Below are 21538 nucleotides of genomic sequence, written 5' to 3'. Positions count from 1 at the left end.
AGAAAGCGCTCCGCCCTCAGGAAGTTAGTTTCCGTTTTGCTCTGTGTGTCATGTCTGGTATTTGTTAGACCACTCAGGTGTGCAGGGTGTTGACAGGTGTGTATCAGTGTGTGTGTGTGTGTGTGTGTTCAATGCAAACAGTGTAATATAAACACTGGCCTCCGAGCTACCTGCTGGCATGCAGTGACTCTCTGACCCGCAGTGTGTTGACACAGTGAGCTCAGATCCAGTGGCTTTGCTTTAAGAAGTCAGGAGGAGAGAAGAGGCTTCTCACAGAGAGAAGAAGGTTAGCCGCACTGAAGCTAACAAGATGCTAAACCATATATCTGTCTGTTAGCCACACTGAAGCTAACAAGATGCTAATCCACATATCTGTCTGTTAGCCACACTGAAGCTAACAAGATGCTAAACCACATATCTGTCTGTTAGCCACACTGAAGCTAACAAGATGCTAATCCACATATCTGTCTGTTAGCCACACTGAAGCTAACGAGATGCTAAACCACATATCTGTCTGTTAGCCACACTGAAGCTAACAAGATGCTAATCCACATATCTGTCCATGTTATCAAATTAATTCAGCTACAGCAGCAAATGTTACTAGGAAACCACTATTGAGACAACAAACACATGGGAATACTATAAATAATGTTTGAATTAATCAGATTATAGAACAGTGAAATGTTAGATGCTGATTTTAAACAGAACTAAGCGATTTTGGTCGATATTTGTTTAGATCCAACCCTGCCTATTTAACTACGTTCCTTTTCAGCTAAACTGCATTCTGAAATACTTTCTAAGGGGAAAAGTATTTATTCCATGAATACGGTCACTATTTTAAATACTTGGTTTATGTTTTAAATTGAAACAAGACTAAAACACAACAAAACTAATTTGTTAAATTAAGTCAAACATAATTTGGCTTAAAATAAGTATGTTCATTTTCTTACAAAAAAATTAAGAGTTGACTTTAAGTTTCAAACCTTTGTCCATCCTTCCACCCCGACCTCCTCCACGGACATTGATCAGAAATTATTTGTGATATGTTGGAAACAACATTTTCCAGGAGACAATCCTTTTGCCTCAAAATGTAATTGACAATGATTTTGTTTTTTTGGGAATGTATGAAGCCCATGATGGATGAGAACTTGTTTAACCTAATGTCCATATGACCTGACAGGTGCTTCTAATGAATTTAGCTTGTAGCAGCCATTATTCGTGCGACCTAGAAAATCAAGAAATTATACACAAAAAAACTTGAGATAACCTGTAAACACTTAAACAGCAAGATTGTTGGGTGTACTTTTGCTAAGTCTTTACTATGCAGGCAGAACTGTATCGAATGTGCTCATAATGTTCAGAACTATATTTCCTGCTTGGATTTTCAGATACAGTATGTGAGGTTGCCAAAGCCCGTCACATTGTATCAAATCACATTAAATTGAGCAACATGTAAATCTGCAAACCTTTAATTTACACCAATTGGCATTCATATAATTGCCATCATGTATTCTACCATCCTTCTGTAGTTGTCAAACTATTAAATCACATTTGAAGCTATTTTACATTTGTGCTTGTCCTCGCATAAGCTCTGAACAACAGTTCTTCTGACAGCTGCCGTCACGTCTCATCACACACAGCTGGATGTGTCAGCAACATCCCAGCAGACACAGACGCGCTATAACACCCTGATCATAAAAAATAACATCACATGGGGACAATCTACAGATCCAGCTGAGTGACTTTAGATTCAGAGACGTGTCCGCACACTGAACTCTGTCCTACCGGATGTTGTATACAGTTACTGAGTATCACACACCACAGTGTACTGTACACACTGTGTAAATAGGGCCACAGCCAATGGCTATCTTTATTATTAATAAAATAAATAAAATCTTCTGATTATTTTCAAGATTATTTAATGCATGTTTTAGCAATTTAAAAAGAATGTGCGTCCCAGTTTCTCAAAGTCCAAAACCCAAAGATATTTACTTTAATATTATATTAAACAAACAAAATTGGAACATATCCAAATTACAAATGTTCTGCCATTTTTGAATGAACTACTTTAATATATTACTTTATTATCATGTAAGCAGTTATATTTCTCCCAATCAACTAACGGTTGCACCTTTTTGTGTCATGCAGCAGGGGCTTTCTGACTGGCCTAAATGATCCTTGAAGGTTAGCTCATTTGGCACTGTGGTTTTAGGTATTGTACGTACACAAAGCAGTTTAGAAAAAATTATAATTTAAAAATGATTCCAGGTTTGGCCAATACTCTATTGTCCTATCCTGTAAATATGTTAGGTAATTGTTTGAACACTTTTCACGGGGTTGATGATTTGAAAAGATACCGGGTTGAGTTCCAGTAAGCACATTATTGACAAAAAGGATTCACTTGTTCAGACTAATTTCACACAGCCTCTGACTCACGGAGACACAATTAGACAAACACAGCACCTCACTTCCTGTCAGTGTTGGATACTTCATTCCTTCCTGACATCTAATTAACACTTGTACCATCAGCTCCTGTCTAAAACAGCTGATGTCACCCTCAGTGTGGAAACAGGAGGGTGAGACTCACCATGAATGTGGAAAGAAAGGAAAGGGGTTATTGAGGACAAGTGGAGGGATGTTGTTACTTTTGTAGCTGGAGGTGAAAGCAAAGACATTTATAGCTCAGAGCTAAACCCCAGGAGGAAGTTCTGTCCTGCCTAAATCAAAAATGTTTAGCATTATATAAATGAGGTATTAGATATGTGGTTTTGTTGAAATAATATTTTGTTATTTATGACTTTGTTGGAAAGTTTAGACCCCTGCAGCTTCTCTCTGTTTACTATTGTGTGTGTCTCGCCCTCTTGTGGTGACATGTGGCAGTACAGTTTCTTGTCCTGAGGCCAGGACTGCAGTAAAGCCCTTCTCAGTGCAGATGCAGAGAAGCAGGTATTTTGCTGTATTGAAGGTAGACATGTGCTCTCTGCAGCATAAGTGGATCAGCATTTTTGCTGGGTGTGTCTCTTTCCACTGTCTTAATCATTTATTTTACAAAAAAAAAGCTTTATCTTTGCCTGTGCCTGATACTGCTTTGTCCTTCTGCAGATATTGTATTGTAACGTATGCTTATCCTTCAGAAACTGGTCAAAGCAGACCAAAATAGAAGAGCTTGCAAAACAAAAACTGTGTCTTATTATTACATTTAAAATATTGTCTCTATTCATTATTCACTCCATAACCACATGTTACCTTTGTTGTAACAGTGCAATGAGGCATAACATCATGTGTTACTTTTATTTAACAGGTGTGCAGCGCCCTCTTACTTTTGGCGTGCGCCCTCATACCAAAATGCAGATATTCCCTGTAACATTTTAAAGTGATGCCAGAAAACAATATTTCTGTTTGTCAAAAACAGTATAATTACAACATCACATCACTAGAAGTTCCTCCATTTAGAACAAAATGTGGAGGAACAACCCAACAATATATATGTCAAAAAGGTTAAAGTGGACCTATCATGCTATATTTGAATAATATATATTGTAGGGCCATACCTATATAAAACATGTTTGTGAAGTTTTGTTTTCAAAATACCAAACAGATCATGCATTTTAGCCATGCCTCATTTCGCTCTATTTGCTCTTTTCCAGCCCTGTTTTTGCATGGGCTGATTCTGTGAGAAGTCTTCGTCGCTGCTTTTGTTGCAGACTACAGCGCCACTTACAGGCCTGGCATATGTACTACAGCGTCTCCAGCGCTTTCGAGCGACAATGGCCGTGGCCGTGGCCCAACCCCCCATTCCCCTGATAGGTGGAGAGTTGCCCATATAGGCGTAGCTCCCTGTTTCTGACGCCAGAACAATTTCAAATCTGTATCAGCTCCGTTGCAGCCCCGTTTTTAGAGATTTGGGTATGGAGGAAAAGAGAGAGGGTTGGGTTTTCTGACACTTGGTGAGTTCCCTGACACACCGGGGACACATATTCATGTATAAAAGACGTACAAAAGTGCATTTTGCATGATAGGTCCCCTTTAAATAATGTAGGCCAGTGTATAAATGTTTTACCTTATTCATTGGAAATTCTTTATTAGGAATAACCCCTTGACATAGAACATGAGCAATGGATCATTCATTCATAGATTATAAAGAAGTAGTTGTGTCAGTGTTAGCATTAAACAGTTATAGAACCTTCTTATAGAGTTGTTATTATAGATAAGTACAGCTGACCCTATAATAATACAATCTGTCTTCTTAGGACATTTCCCGTCTCTCTTTCTGTCTCACTGAGTGACCCACTTTCAAACAAAACCAGCACTAATGCTGATCAGGCTGCTGAGTCACTGTGTAATAAGCAGTTGCCGCCGGTGACAGCCCACCCCCACCCCATTCACTGTGGAGGCAATGTCATGGCAACAGAGACAAGAAGCCACAGCTGGTGCCTCATCTCTGTCGGCTCGGCAACCGCTGCCTGGCAGAGGTCACCAGGGTTGTGTCACCAGAGGGATGATTAACTTGTTCTCTTCCTTCCCTCCCTCTTTCATCCCTCCTTCCCCAGGTGAGGAAGCACATCACAGACCTGTACGAGGACCTGAGGGATGGGCACAACCTCATTTCCTTACTGGAGGTCCTCTCTGGAGTCACCTTGGTATGGATTTATATATCTCCCTCACACACAACTGCACAGACACATGATTATTTTCTCACTCATGTCATCACACTGTAATCTTTTCCTCCACACACTCCTCCTGTGATCCATCACACTCCCTGTCAACCCCACTTCATCACATCACAGTCCTGAGATTGTGACACACACTCTTCAAAAGTAACGCTGGGGTTCAAGAGGCCGTTAAACATTTCCAGCTTGAGGATACTTTTTGCTCCAGGCTAACACACGATTCATGCTCAAGAAGAACAAACTGGAATGTTGTATTCAAAATGTATGCAAGAAGGGCTTGACCCGGATATTGGACAATTCAAGAATTAGAGTTGGATCCGGATATTTGTTGTGGTTTTGTTTCCTTATATATTATATCTATTTTAAGAACAATTATACCCAAGCTTTATTCTTTATACATTATAATGGAACAATACTGTAGAATAATAGTGTCTTACAAAAAAGAATGCCTTTTCAATTTAACCAATAGCATGTGTGATGCTACGTGCCATTTTATTTGATGGAAATGTGGTCGTCATTTGATTGGAAGATATAGGAAAAAGAGAAAGCATAATAAGGCCTCTTTGAGTACACCTCAACAGGAGGAGTCGGGGATTGAACCGCCGACCTTGTGGTTAATGACTCTACCTCCTGAGCCTTAGTGGCCTGACTCTGCTCAGCAGAGTGATGTAAGAGTGTTAGTTCCTAATGCAGACAGACCAACAGGACACATGTGACGCAGGCCGGTTTAGTGGCTGACAGGTAGACTAATCCAGACGGACTGCTGACTCAGACTCTTCTCTCAGCCTTCATGAACATGACATGTGAACTTGATTTAGCTGTTACGGGACTTTTCTCCTCTTTTTTTTTTATACTTCAACTCACTCATTCTGTCCTTTATATCCACCATATCTCACTCTTCTGTACATCTCCTCTTCCTCTGTTTCTATCTCCCATCCCCTTCCTTCTGTTACCATAGCAACAGAAGAGCGGCCCTCCACCGAAAAGGGCATACACCTTGCGGGCCCCCCCTCTCATCTTGCTCGAAGGGGGGGATGAGGAGGAGGAGGAGGAAGGAGCTCAGGGAGTATGTTCCAGTCAACCCCCCTGCCCCCCCCCCCCTCTCCATCGCTCACTCTCTGACCATTGACCCCTCAGCTTCCCCCTCTGCCTCCCCACAGGTGGAGCTGTGAGCTGCATGAGAGTGCTGTGCACTGATCTCTGACCAGCACACTGGGCTGCACATGACACCATGCAGAGCTGCTGTGTCACTGTGTGATACAAGCAGGCTGTCATTTCTGCTGAGTCACTGTGTGATACAAGCAGGCTGTCATTTCTGCTGAGTCACTGTGTGATACAAGCAGGCTGTCATTTCTGCTGAGTCACTGTGTGATACAAGCAGGCTGTCATTTCTGCTGAGTCACTGTGTGATACATGCAGGCTGTCATTTCTGCTGAGTCACTGCTTCATCACAAACGATTAGATGATTTTCATGTTGAAAGTAGTTTTTCCTGTGGGAGCTGACAGATAGACATGCAGAAATGAAAATTCCTCAGTCTTAAATCATCAGATAATAATTTCTGTTTGGATTTACACAGTCAATGGTAATAATGTAACTACATATGAAATATGTATGTATTTGCGATAGTGTTGGAAACTACAGCCAATATATATTTAGATATTTCTAATGTTAAGCCAACCTCAATTACAAACATTTTAATGGTGTTCCACACTATCACTCACTACGACCACAATAATTGTTATACAGATTAATAATCATTGATAATTGTTATACAGAAGCTCTTTGACGGTCTAAACAAAATACTAAAAACATTCCTAAATGTAGAATTTGTTGCAGGTCTGTTATAGTGGTATACAACTTATGTAAGGGGATGTTCATTTGTATCCATCTAGAAATAATTTGAGATGTTATAATAATTGAATTATTAACCCTCTGGTTTTATTTAATTGTACATAAAACATTAAGGATAATGATATTTCAAACAAAAATTGTAACACATTTTTGAAATTATTTATTGTGTATTATATAGAAACAAAAAAGTAATTTGCGTTTAAACCCTCTAATTGTCTGATGTTTTAAAAAACAGCCTTTACACGTTTATTAGCTCAATACATCAGTTAATTTAATCCAAACACAATACAATTAATGTATTGCATTGCACAAATATACACCACTAATCTCCTTTCCTCTCCTTTCCTCTTCTTTCCTTTCTACCTCGTCTATCCTCCTCTCTCTTCTCCCCTCTCCTCTCCTTTATCCCTTTCTCTTCACTTCTCCTCTCTTCTCCATCATTTCCCTCCTGCTGATGTGATGACTAATCCTGAGTGTACCTTCTTTTTACCAGCACAGTGTGTACCCACATCTGCATCCTGCACTCACATACTGTTTGCAGCAAGAGTGTGGTTGTTAAGTGTTTTCTGTGTTCTCTCTCTTGCTTTACTCTCTTCTTATACTTCTTTCCTTGCTCTCAACCTTGAGTGGGATGTCTGTTTGTGAAACTGTAACGTTGTATAAAGGAAAGGTGTAAATGGATCTGATATGAGGTTTGCATTGTTCCTTCTTTAGCAGCATGGTTTGGGTGTAGTTTGCTGCTGAGTTCTGGCCTGTCTTTAACAGCTCCTGTTGAAGACAGCGGCCCCCAGAGGACCATTTCATGTCCCCTGCGCTGATGTTTTAATTCACTGCACTGTGGATTGAAATCAGCTTTTTTTGCACTCACTGCTGCCTTCTGCGTTTGTTTCACTAAAAAAGACTGAGTTTAAATTAATGTGTTGATTTTTCTCATTATTTGATTCTCCTTTCTTTTCTTTCCAGCCCAGAGAAAAGGGGCGCATGAGATTTCATCGACTACAGAATGTCCAAATAGCGCTGGACTTCCTCAAACAGAGACAGGTACGCACACACACTTTTTGATCTGTTGCTACATAGACACAAATAAATGTTTACGTCCTATTTGTAATTTTCAATCTTGTGTGGTGTCCATAAGTAAATCTTTAAGTTTTGAACCTGGACTTCCTCCCTTCATCAAGTTGAGAGAGAATAGCCCATCACTGGAATTGAAACTCTTGTGAATACTGTAAAATAACATGAAAGGTGTACTGTATGATGTGGAGATAGAAACTAATCATTTCATTTTTTTATTTCATTTCATTTCATTTTTATTTGTTCCGCTCATGGTACGCAAAACCCAATGTACAATAATTGCCAACAAAACATGTCTCTAAAAACACACCATTGAGCGAAAAGGAGCAGGGAGAAGAAAAAAATCTTATATGACCGGCCCCTTTCTAAAAAAATCTAAATAAATAGAAATAGATGGTCTGCCCTTCATAATAATTTTTTTTTTTTTCACAGCCAAACATAACAGTATCTTAGGATACTAAGAGAAACACAGAAAATACTTATTTCCCACTTGACGGTTAACGGAAAGAAACAAAACAACAAAAAACAACAACTCCAAAACATCACATGTATAAGGAAAAAAAACTAAAACATAATCCATTAATTTGCCCAATACATTTTCAAATGTTGTAACATACATACAGTGTGAAATGTGCCATGTATTGAGTTAGCTAGCTAGCTTAATAACTCGCCACATGGCAGCTAGCTAGCAAGATAACTTACTAAAGCTAAAGGTACTTTGAAAACTCAAGATGACAATGTGGGCTGTGTTCAAACATAGGGTTTACCTTTTATAAAAGAAATGTTTTACAGTCAAGAATATATTGAAATAATGAATTAAAACTCCTCAACAAGCTCAAATAAGCTACATCTCACAGCTAGCCAGCAAGAACTAGCAGACGGTTGAAAGTAAAAGAAAAAACGGTGTGCTTTGCTTCAAGCTACTATCTGCTAGGTAACTGAAATATCATATCAAATATAAAATAAATTCACTCCAGTTATAAAATTACTGGACATGAAAGCATGTAGTCCTGGCTCAGACAGTGCTGTATTGTTAGCATGGGCTGCGCGTGTGCTAGGAGAATGCACTGTGCATGGTAAGAGTTACATTGAATGGGCATATTTTTAACCAAACATGCCATTAATCCTAGTATTTTAATGTGTTTTCCCCGAGATGAGTTTATTATGTAAAGGTAAGATTTTACTATTTAAATTGCAGTGCAAAGATGTGTCAGAGATTGGATGACCCTTTGCAACCCTATTCTCTCACCTAGTGCATCTTTTATTGTTTCCTTGCTTGCTATCACCAATTATCTCTGTCTCACTCAGACTGCATCTTCTCGTTTACTCCATATCTCTAGTGGCCCCATTTTCTTTTTAAAACCATCTCTTGTCTCTTTGAGTCGTTCCCTGGAGGCAGCAGCGGAGGAGTAATGACCTTTTCTTTTTTCTGAATCCTTACCGAGTTTCACTGCAGGTCTAATTATATAGTCCGGGTGGCTCGGCTTAGCTGGAGCCGCAAGATTTAACAAGGTCTCTCACATAATGGGCAAGAGACCGGGAACAGAGATACATTTTCATGCATAACATGCAGAAATAAGGAGGAGTTATGGGTTTTCTTCTCAGTGTGTATTTGATTATGTGCTAAATACTTTTTTGTATCTTGTTTCCTATGCCATGTTGAGCAATTTGTGAGGAAAACAAACCAAAAATATTTTATTTTTCCATTTTCAGGTCAAACTTGTAAACATCAGAAACGATGACATCACCGACGGGAACCCCAAGCTGACGTTAGGTCTCATCTGGACCATCATCCTTCACTTCCAGGTCTGTACCCCTCACACGCTGATCTGTAGCTTCTGGCTCTGTTTCCTCTGTTGGACTCGATTAATGGTCATTTACGTCTAACCAGCACCAAGATAACTTCTTGTATTCTTCATTTGAAACGCTTAGCAGGAGGCTAAAGGCTCTTATATCTAGTTCTTGACGACTTAATGTTGACTTTATTTCTGTGCTGTCCTGTTGTTAATAAGGATCTCTGTCCAGCTGTTGGGAATTGAGTGATTAACGCTGCCAGGATGAGCTTAGTTCTGTGTGTGTTATGTAAGAAAAGAGGTTACTTTTAGCAACATGGTGTGTGTATTTCAATATTTTTCTGTTGAATCTCTAGAAGCATTCAGAGACTTGAGTGTTTTTGGACAGTGTTGTTTAAATGTCATTGCCTCAGTCTTTCCAGTAACAATATTCAAACTCTTACTGTGAGCAGAGAGATTTGCAGTCTCATTTTGCTGTTGTTGAACCACCCCCATTTATTTAATATTCTCAAGTTTTCTTATTTTCTTGTTTACCTTAGAGGCATGCGAGACAAGTTTTCTTCAGGGATTTTGAGTTAACACAGGGTGTTATCATTTTGGGAGAGATTTAGTCCTTTAGGTACCAAATGGTTTATATAGCACCTTTTTAAAAATATAATTCACATTCCTCCTAAACAAAATAAAAAAGGAAAACGGTTCTTAGACCTACAGTAGCCTTAAGGATTATGAAAACAAATCAACATTTCAGCTAAAATGCACTGCAAAATAAAAACAAATGTCTTGTTTTTATTAATCCAGACAGTCAATCATTTGAACTGTTGAAGTGATTTTTTCTGATTCCTGAGACAGAGTTGTACTCTTGTTTAAATCATTACAGCGGGACTCCCATTACCTTTCATGCATGACAGCCCTGTTACAGCCAAAAACAAATGATTACAAGACTTTTGAAATAATTGAACCAAAACATTCTTAGCATCTTATTTTTAATTCTATGTTTTGTTGCTGGAACATTATACTCCTGTGGATATTAGAAAGGTTAATACAGCAGTTGTAGTGGCTATGTTCGACCAGTAGCCTGCGCTGTAACGTGACCCTTAGCAAGGTAACACTGCCAGCTGGTTGCTACGGAAACAGTAGTGCGTGACACCCCTGCAACAGTTCCAGTGGGCATGACTCAGCAGAAAATGGTGTTACAGAGAGAGAGGGGGAGGGATGAAGTGATGATGGAGGACTAACCCCAGGGATGATTGACAGGCTGGAGGAGGTCAGGAGGAAATGAATGAAGTAGGGGGGAAATATATAAATAGGTGGAAAGAGGGAATTCTTCTGCAGAGCAAGATGACGGCATTGCTGCAGTGAGAGGCTCTGTGTTCCTGCAGCATGTGCCATAATATTCTCTGTTTCCACATACCTATGTCAGGTTGTCCATGGTACAATGACACTGCAAAGTATACAACATATCCCTAGGATCAGAACTACATCTGGAATTATTTCTGCTATATTCAAATAGAGACAATGTAACATCTTCCTCAAGATAACAGAGTTGTTTCATTTTACAAAGATGGAAAAGACATCTTCCATGACTTTTTGTTAACATATCATCAATCAAACTCTCTAAACATGTGGTTTTGATGTGCAGTATTCAGAGCAATACACAATACATATTGTCACAAAAGTGTTTGTTTTCTTCTGACTCTAAATACAATTTGAGTATAACTTACATTAGAGCTTAATAGTGAATACTTGTCACTGCTGAAGTATCTTATTATTTCAATACGTTATATATTTGTTTCTTGTGCCTCATGGTCTTTGTGGCCGGTACTGTATGTGCAAACAAGTGACTCATCAAATTACTTTTAATTATAGGAATTCTTTCAGTGAGCTATCGTTTTTAATGTTAGTGTAATTGTTGTAAGTCATTATTTCTCTGACACATCGAGTTACAGATGAGTTGTTATCTCTGCATTACCTCACTCTGTCAGCTGACTCGGATAACTTTCCTAGTCAGCAATCCTACTGTCTAACTGTGTTAAACTCAAAGCGAATTATTTGTGTTTGTCCAGGAAATATCTGTCAGCTCCAGCTTGTCTTTCATGTTTCATCCTACGCAAATAAAATGAAAACATATTTATTTCTGCAGCAAAGCTTTAAACTTGACTGTAGTTACTCAGGCAAACCACTAAGTGACAGCAGTTAGCTCAGTATTAAAGATGATCTGGCTTGTCTGTAGCCAATCGGAAACAACCATGCTGCACAGTTCTTGCCTGTGATTGGCCAAGCTGGTGGCACCTCGCTGCTAATTTATTACCAGGTAATTTCTGGGCTGTAGAGGAAATTCAACACTGATATGACTTGCTTCAAGGCAGAATCAGCAGGTAGGGTCGCTCTATTAGTGTTCCTTATTGGTACCAATTTAGAACTGTGTTGCATCAATTGATTGCCAACGATTCCCACCATATAGCGGGAAAAAAAATGTAAAATTATGTTGCAGATGTTTATATTCAGTTCTTTAAAAAAACATCTTTAATGCAAACCTTATTTGTCTAGCTAATGTTAGCCCTCTAAAATAGTCTTGAGGATTCTAAGCAACACAAATTAGATGGATTTTATTTTTATTTTCAGTCATTTATTGGCACTCGTTTACTAATAGACTAAGTTGGAGGCATGTCCTTCCACAGGCTCTGTCATGTTAGTTGGGGACAGCAATGTATGAGCAACATGGCATAATATATTGTACTTCTTAAAAACACCAGAGTAGCTTTCAAGTGCTTGAAAAACCAGGGTATCTACATTATAGCGAAGTGTGTGTCACAGAAATACTAATTGTTTTAGTGGTGGAAAGGCTTTTCTTGGATTTTACAAATGTGCTTTTCAGAACAGCTTTGGGATGTAAGAATGAAATGTCTTAGCTACTCTGAGTGCAGATGGAGCCTGACTTATGATAATTAAAATATCAAGATCAATCACAATGCTCCAGTGCACAGAATGGACAAAGAGCTGCCTGATATATGATCAAAGAGCTTCTAAAAATCCAACATGCAGTGGTTTCGTCTTGAGAAAAGCTGGGTTCAGATGAAAGCTGCATTCTGATAACCATAGCTCATGATGCCATGTATCCACAGTGAATGGATGAAAGCCTCAGGGGCTTGATTTGTGCTTTTCTCCCATGGTTCATATGTATGTTTGTGCGTGTTGTTTTCTTATGCTCTCTGTTTTTTGGGTAATGAGAGAAGATGGATTACTGCGTTGCTTTTCCCACTTGAGAGCTCCGCCTGTTAGCGGTCTCCATCCATATCTGTCTCTCTGAAAACATTCCCCATACATTAGGCACTTACTTTATGCAAAGTACCATGAGTTGATTCATCTGCGGTGTGGGTGACACATTTCTTTTTCTCCTGCAGTGGTACTGCCATGTTGCACTCTACATGATCTCATGTATGTATGAGCTGGGTTATTCAACCTACAGTGTGTGCAGTGAGGGTGGGTGGATGCCTATAGAGGCTCTAAGACTGCTTGTGCCTTTAAATATGTTGAGCGGTTTCCATTACCATTACCGACTAAATTGTAAAGAATGAAATGTCTTTATCTATAAAATGTCAGAAATGACCAATACACAACATGACGTTATTGTTTTTTTCCAATTTAGAGTCCAAGATATAAAAATATAATGCACAATAGTATAATAGATATACAATTATCACAATTGAGGAGCTTGAACCGAAACACTTAATACATCTGTTGAAAATGGCAAAGTACTAAGCGTTTATAGATTTAAAAATCTGATTGAAAGGGCTTTTTTGGGCTAATCCATTGGATTTATCGCTGTTAAATCCAGGTACTCAATCACATTGATGCAGAAATCCTACAAATTCCATGTTGCCATTAAAAATCCTGCCACGACCTAATACAACCACGGATTTTAAAAGCTTAGCTACCGCTGTATAAACAGTCTAAATATCTCCGTTGAGTCAAAGTGTATTTCCCCTCAGCGCTCGCCTTTCCCATCCTCCAACAATCCCCTCCTGGTTTTCCTCTGTCCTTTTCAACTTTCTCTTAATTCCCTCAAATCTCTTTCCTCATTCAATCCCTGCGCCTCTTCTCTCCACCCCCGGAGCCATTCATAACCTGTAGCCTGATGGACAGATGAAGGGATGCGATGGGAATAGAGTGAGGGAGAAATAGATTGAAGTGCTCCCCCGCTTCTCATTTATTTTGCAGAGACTCAACAGTCTTAAGATGTGATTTCTCTCCTGCTCGCTGTCATTGAGGGAAGCTTTTGGGTCAACTGTGTGTGCGTTTGTGTGTTTGTGGCATAGAAAGCTGCTCACTTACAGCCGAGAGAGAGAGAGAGAGAGATAGAGCGAGAGAGAGAGAGAGGCAGGAGTAACGAGGAAGCCAATAGGAGGAGGAGAGCAAAGGAGGGAGGGGTTTGATTGTGAGAGAACGAGCAGAAGAGAGTGTGAAGCTGCAGCAGCCGGAGATAAAAGCTTTTCTCTGCCTCTACCGGCGTCTGCGTGCGAGGGATAAAGCAGAGGACTGAAGCCAGCCAAAGTAGAAGCGAATATAGGCTGCCTGCTGCCACTGGAGCTCCAGGCTTCCTCGTATCGGCGGGCCTCAAACCATAAACGTGCAGCAAGACAAGATACACTCGTGGACACGTATGCATCGGAGCTCACCCAGCTGACGACCGCCCAACCTCGCGGGCACAAACACACACTCCTGCTCTCTCCAGGACAGCCACACACTTGCTGATTCCCGTGTTGTCCACCGTATCAATCGGATCAATCCGGCCATGCTCGTCTGACGGACCCACCGTTACCTTTTAGCAGGAGACGCCCTGTATGTGTTTGTTTTTTTGAAGGGGATATGGCGTGCAGACCCTCTTGTCCTAACCTCTGCTGCGTGGACTTCAGGATTACTCTTTACCGGACGCTGAATCCCTTTGGCTCTGATCCAGATACACATCTGTAGCTGAAGTAGGTCTGATACTTTTAACTGGACCAGTCTCTTCCACCCTCTTCCTGTTCTGCTTTAGAGTCCAGCTTCCGTTGTACCCTAGATGCCTCTTCCTAATTAGATCAAGTGAACGTGATGAGTTTTTATGAGACAGGAAGGAACAAGAGAGAATAAACAGATTGAGAGCCCTTTTCCCCATCCTTACGTTTTTTCTGTCTCGACATGGTCTGAATACCTCCTGCAAACTGTGGATTTTGTCAAGGCTGTTACCAGCGTCGCACTGCACCACCTGATGAAGAGGAAGCTTTCTTGAGTAACTGGCAGACTGACAGCAGGACATGGGAGGTTTATGATTGGACAGTACTGGAACAAAATTCCCAGCCAACTCTGGTCCTCAGGGGGTCAAACATTGTGGTAGGGGGATCTCTAGACTGGCATCCAGTGGAGAGAGGCATGTGATGCTAAGCTGTCTTTGGAGCCTAAGTTGGAGTGTGTCTGTGTTTGGCTACATCCAAATTTAAACTGGCACCGCACCAAGGCACACAGCTGCATTTTGGACTACAACAAGTACATTCCACAGGTATCTGGCTACCCTACATCCTTATTTGTAAGGACTTTCCTGCTAATCTCGTCAATGGAAATTAAAGCCAGGGATTTTATACAACATATTGACAGTCCCTTTAAAGGAGGATTGCATACAAGCTGGAAGGATCAACACATCACTTGAGACACCAGCTCAATGAGCAGGAGAAATCTTCACAAGATGATGCTTGGGTATTTAACAAGCCGTCAGAGTATTGGCTGCATCTACCAGCAAGCTGTGGCAGCATTGGCTGACTGCACGCTATCTCCCACCCACAACCAATCTGGAAACTGTGCTGCCTCGGTGGAATGAGACACCAAGCTCGGCGTTACTACGAGGGCTATCGACAGCTTGGGCATTAATACTACTTTTACTACGAACACTGTGACGGATAGGATTCCCAACGATCTTTGTGGCGTGGCTGACTTACGTCATGGATCTTACCTTCCTCCTCTTGCACTGAACTAACATTACCACAGTAGAAGAGAGAGGCATTATTAATTCATGAGCTCAGATAGCTTTTGGATCTGAGTGTAGAGAGTTCTTGGATTACTTTGGCACCTGGAGCAACAACAAATCTCAACATCACTTGTTTGTGGTTTGTCGAGGATGTAGAATGGAATGTGATTGCAGCAGACAATGGTGTTTGTTTTTCTCACTTCACCCAGTAGCATACATGTCTCATATCTGAGCCAACTATGGCATCAAATCAAAAAGTGAGACAAGACTGCCTCCAAAATCCTAGGTACACACACACATTCACACTTTTTGCTCATGAAACACACAGATACATGCAGGGTGTGTGAAGCAGCTGGAGCTTCACTAAGGGTCTGGATAGCACTGGCCTGTACTACATTTGTTCCTCTTCCAAACTCATCATCCTGCCTAACATATTGCCTTACGCCAGGTAGCAGCTCACCTGCCAAGAGTGATAAATCAGACGCCTGACCCTGATCAAATTAATTCACCTCCCTTGTGTGTCATATTTGTGTCCACATGTCCTTGCCTGTGACCGCAAGTCTTCTGGGATAAGCAGACCAAGAAAAGCACCCTTCTGCCTGCATATATACATTTGTTGTTACATACCCCCAAAAAAGCAGGGCTTTCCCGTGATTCCACATCAGGTGAGGTAAAGATAAGAGGAAGGACAGGTGGCGTCAGCCTTCTGCTACCTGCCTCGTGACTGAACCAAAAGCCACCAGAGGATAAGACTTTTCCTCTCCCTCCTTCGGTGACAGCTCTTATCATCCCTCTTTATATTCACCTGCTTGTATTTATGCTGCCATGGAATATTGAGCTAAACACGCTGCTCCTAACTCCACATTACTCACAGGTGTCAGATTAATGAGGGAGCCGTCAGTCACCTGCCATCAAATCTGAACATTCCCCATTCTCCAGTCTCTTTTTTTCAAGGATGGTATTTTGCTCTCAAAAGACTGAAATACTGTTGAAATCTAAATGAAGATCAGTTTGTCCTCCCTGATGGATCAACTGCCTGTATTTGCTACGGTTTCTTTTTCATAAACTGCCATCTGTCCACATCAAAGACATGGGGAGCTCCATTGGCTGTGTCAGGCCTGCTCGGGAGGGGGACCTGGGAGCCCCCACACTATCACCAAAGAAGCGCCTACGTTTCAGACGTAAGCACAAGGGAAGGAAGAACAGGAAAAGAGAGCTCGAACAAGAGGGCGTTGAGCAACAAAGAAGCCAGGAGCCCCATGGAAGAGAGGTTGGAGACGAAGAGGAAAAGGCTGCTGTTATAGAATCAGCAGATTTGAGCAAGAGTGCTAGGACTCTCAAGACAGTGCCTGATACAGAGTTAACTCATTCCAAAACTCATCTGCACAGTGATACCCTTTCCCCTGGTTCTGTTAGTGCCAGTTTCGGTGGCCGTTTGAACAACAGAATACTTGAAAGTTCCCCCAAGCCCAGTCCAGCCTGGAGAGGGGTTTTCTGCCTTCCAGGTGAGGAAGACACTGTTAGCGCCACCATAGATGTCTCCAGCATCCCGAGTCAAACCACAACCACCACCCCAGTCCACAGAGCCCCAACCCTGGGCAGTACAACTCCAGGTGGAGGAAGGGTTTGTCGTGTTAAAGAAAAAGTTCAAGGGGTTCTAGAGAAACCTTGGATCCTTCGACAAAAGAAGGAGAAAAAAGACAAGGGGAAAGTAGATGGTGTGGAAAAGAAGGATAGGAGGGCTAAAGGAGGACCAGAAGAAACTGAAGCAATAGTGCGGACGCCTTCAGGTAGGGAGCACAAAGGCGTTGTCCATATCCGTGAGGTGGATGGTAAACTCTGCGTTGTGAGGACAGTGTATCCCAGTGATTTTGGTTCTCCAGTGTGGAGTGGCGTAAGTGACAGTGAGGTAGAGGTGCGCAAAGAGCCCCTTGCCCCTTCTCCAGTCACAGGAAATATTCTCAAAGTCCAACTGTCTGAAGAGGAGAAAAGTAAAGGCAACATTTTTGCAGGGGATTTGACCATGTCCTCTAACCAAATGTGGATTCAGGACACTTTGACTGTCAAGGGATTTAGCTTGCACCCCCAGGTTCAGGAGCACTCTTCTCTGTTGGAGTCGGGCTACAGCAGCGACCTTCCGGTGACCTCTCCAGAAACGGCAGGCACCACTCCCAGTCAGACGGACTGGGGAGGGCTCACCAGTAGCTCTTCAGAGAGGCTGGATTCCATGCTTGAGAGTCCTCTGCAACAGGCGACTGTCAAATACCTGCCTCAGGTTTGCCTCTATCTGTCTCTGTCCTGTCATTACACATCAAATCCTAGAGCCAATTCTCTTTTTCGATTTTTATCTTGAGTGCTGCCAAAAATGGTTGATTTATTCAGATGTTCCCTTAATTAACTAGGCCGACTGATACCAGGCCTATGAATTTTTTTTTACCTGGCTGAAAGGAAACTAAATGATTTAGCAAAGACATTTGCAAAACCTTGGCAACCCTTGAATAAATCATCTAAATGATAGAAAAAAGTAAATCAACGCTTAATAACACATAGTAAAATAATAGGGATGCTCCGATCGATCGGACGCCAATCGATATCGGCCGATATTCACTCTCTGCCGATCGATCGGTGCTCTCTATAAATGCCGATCACATGACGTAAAATACATGACACTTTTCTCAGTGCGCGGCAAAACAAGCTCGCCAAAATGGCTTCACTAGTCTGGCAGTATTTTAAGGTGTCCGAAAATGACAGTAAAATAGCGGTATGCAACGTGTGTGTGAAGCAGAAATCCTGCAGCTCCACCCGCTGTGACGGACCGGTGAGCGGAGCGACACACACACTAAGAGTTAGACCTAACACACTTAGCTATTTGATCTACCTCTGGAACAAGCTAAACTAGTTATACATATATTTATTCTTCACTGTCGGGTCACTCATTACTGGATCAGTGAGCTGCAGGAGATACTGACGGGCTGTCAGGAGAGAGAGAGAGGGAGAGAGAGAGAGAGGGGGAGAGAGGAAAAGAGGAAAAGAGAGCGCTTCCGCTCCTTTCTCCCGTGTTATTATCCAAAGTTAATGTCAACTTGAATAATGTACTTCATTTGAATGTAATAATTATGTTGTTTGTGGAAGCTCCAGTGAATGAGCCCCATTAACTGAGTTTTAAACATCACTTTAAATGGAAGATCCCCATAGCCCCCACCCACTCGATCGGATCGGTATCGGCCGATACTGATTCCGGCGATCGGCCCCAAAATTGGTGATCGGAGCATCCCTATAAAATAATACTTGTTGCTTTTCCATGTTGTTATCATTTAAAATGAAATATCTTTGGACTGAAGTAGGAAGTATTTTCTCAGTATGAGAACATTTGCTTTTGTTCTCGATTTTAGGACTTTCACTGACACATTCCTTTTGACAGATGAATCGATGATAATGGTTAGTTACATCTACAGTACAGAATGCTCTACTCTGTTCAAAGGATGTTTTTGTTGATGAGAATGAAACCTAAAAGTTATTTTGTTGGGATCATTTGCAGTAAATGATACCTTAGTGGCATCACACCTGTGATGGTGGAGGTCTCTGGAGCCCATTTTGTGAACAAGTGCCTTATAGGGCTGCAGAGAGGAATTAACAGCTCTTGATATGTACGAGTGTGGCTTTGTGAAGGATGCATTGTCGTCATTCATGCACCGTGTTCATGGTCATGAAGGGTTATATATTCATGTGTTGGTGTGTGTGTTGTTATCAGCTCTTGAAAGGCACTGTGCGTCTCTCCATTCTTTCCGTCCCTGTCCCCAGAGTCTAATCAACGTAGCACAGACGATATCCCATCCTTCTTCCCCAGTATCCTTCCCTCCCTCCCCTCCCCTCCCTTCACCTCCTTCCATTGCTTGTTATTTTGGTCACACCACAAAATCTTCGCCCACTACTGACGTCTGTGAGTGTGAGAGACAGAAAGGCCGGGTGTTATGTGTGTGAGAGAAGGGTCATTGCTTCTAATGACAGAGTCACTTTTGCTTCAAACTGACACTGTCATTTTTCTAACCAGTTCAACACACAATATAACTGTGTGTGTGTAGCTCTAGTGATTTTGGTTGAAATAGGTTAGGGTTACTGTATCATGACTATTGTATTCTAGTAGTAATTTACTTTCTAGTCTTTTCTTCATTTCCTTTGACTGCTCTTTGACTAGCTTCAGCATATTTAACACTGTTTGTAACAGTAAGACTGGTTTGGAGTTTGGTACTGGTTTCAATACCGTAGTTTGAGAAAGAAAGAAATATGTTTTTTTTCTACATAAACCTTTTTTGTCATAAACCGAACAACCCAAACTTTTTTCCATTTTAATCAGTAAAATGGAAGGGCTTTTGGAGAGTGCAGACCTCTGCCAAGGCTGCTTCACTAGGTGAAAAAGAATGGGTTTATCCGCCCAACCATTCGAATCCGCTCCAAAATGGAATGTCTTACTTAGTCTATGCTACCAAATTGTATAAATCCCGACCACAATTTGGCATAAAACCCTTTTTACAAACAAACAAACCAAACCTAAAACATAACATCCTTTTTTGGAGGAAACAATGTTATTCATCTTTTAAGATGTTCATTGCCAGCTTTTGGTATTTGATACCAACAGTAGCACAGACACATTTAGGTAGGTATCATAACAGTAGTGAAGGAAGTAACTGAAGTACTTAAAGTGACTACATTCATGGACATGACTTTATTACACCTCAAAGAGAAATCTACCTTTTAGTATTGTCAACAAACTGCTATAGTACAGTGCATCGGGGCTCTGTACCAAGTTACTTGTGTCCTGTTGATATGCATTGAAATATGAATGGACCTCAGCTTATAAGTGTAGCCCAGTGCTTCTTAGTACAGTATGTCTTTATATTCGAGGCTCTTGCAGGAAGACTAGGAGAGAAGGAGAGTTTGCGTGCTAGCTAGCAGCTTTTTAGCTCTCTCTCACCTTGAGAATGAAAACACTGCTGCAGCCACTGCAGTGATACAGCAGATGACGGGCGATTTTCATGACGGCTGCCACACTTTGCTCACTTCTCCTCATCATAGAGGCGGAACAGTGTGGCTGTGCAGTAAGGCAGCTGACGTCATGTCAGGTTGTGCTTAGTGCTACATGTCTCGTTTGCTGCACAGTTGCTGAGTCATAGGAAACACACAAACACTGATACAGTAGATCCTCTCAGGTCCTTGCTTAAAAGGGTTTTTCACTCAGCAGCAATAATCGATACTCCTCTGTTGTGTGTTCCTGTGTCATGACAGGAGTTGTGTGGATGTGGCAGGATGCCTCTGTGGGTGCCTGTGATGCCCCTCTCTGCATAAAAGGGATTTGAAATGCGCATTCATCAGCGAGGCGGCTTTTCCGTCGAGCCCCGAGGGGATTCCTACCACTAAAATGTATCCATATACCCGCCCTGCTTTGTCTGAAGCTATACAGCTATCTGTCCATCATCTGTTGAACTATCTTTCATCCCCAAATCTATCCCTTTTGCTTAATGATCGAAAGCCAGGGTTTTACAGCTTCAATTTCTGTGTTTACCAAAAAAACCATCATGTTTCTTCTTTTAGTTTCTCTTCCTGTCCACCCTCCATCCCCCCTCCCTGTTGTTATCTCCACCTCTGCTCCCAAACTTCAAAGAGACCATATGCTTCTAAAATAGAGCTGGTCCTGAGCCACAGGGGGGGGGCTGCTGGTGGATATTGGATGTTGAGTCGTCCCCAGGAACAGTTTTTCAAACCTGCACTTGCAAAGCTTAGAAAAGGATCAGACCCATCATCACCACTTATATGAGAGTCTAATCCAGACCGTACTTTTTCCGATTCAATCTAGCAAGTCGACCAGTGATTAAACGCACAGGTTACTTTAAACTGCTTACATTTTTATCCTGGTTTTATATGGATTCTTAAATCACAAATCAAGCTCTTTCTCGGGCTGAATTCATTGCCGACACTTAATGCACATTCTGCGCCATCAGTGTCGTTAGACTCTCACAAAAAATATCCTCGTGGATGATTATGCTCTTAAATGTTTGCTTATACGTGCTTCCCACCCACATTTGGTGTTTCTAAATAATGAAAATGTATATTTGACCTCTTATAAACCTTTTTTTGCCAGTTACCAGACCTGTTGACT

General features: G+C 41.4%; 1 protein-coding gene across 1 annotated transcript in view; it reads left to right on the top strand.

Annotated features, from left to right (window-relative positions):
- macf1a (microtubule actin crosslinking factor 1a) overlaps positions 1-21538 on the top strand; it is a 243493-nt gene that overhangs the window by 95859 nt on the left and 126096 nt on the right. The window contains 3 exon segments of the mRNA XM_034124538.1: positions 4551-4640; positions 7486-7563; positions 9307-9399. Coding sequence (XP_033980429.1) covers positions 4551-4640; positions 7486-7563; positions 9307-9399 — 261 coding nt within the window.

The sequence above is a fragment of the Trematomus bernacchii genome, unplaced genomic scaffold (assembly GCF_902827165.1).
Source record: "Trematomus bernacchii unplaced genomic scaffold, fTreBer1.1, whole genome shotgun sequence".
NCBI lineage: Eukaryota > Metazoa > Chordata > Actinopteri > Perciformes > Nototheniidae > Trematomus > Trematomus bernacchii.
The sequence above is the reverse complement of the archived record's forward strand: the minus strand, read 5'-3'. Positions and strand labels throughout refer to the sequence as shown.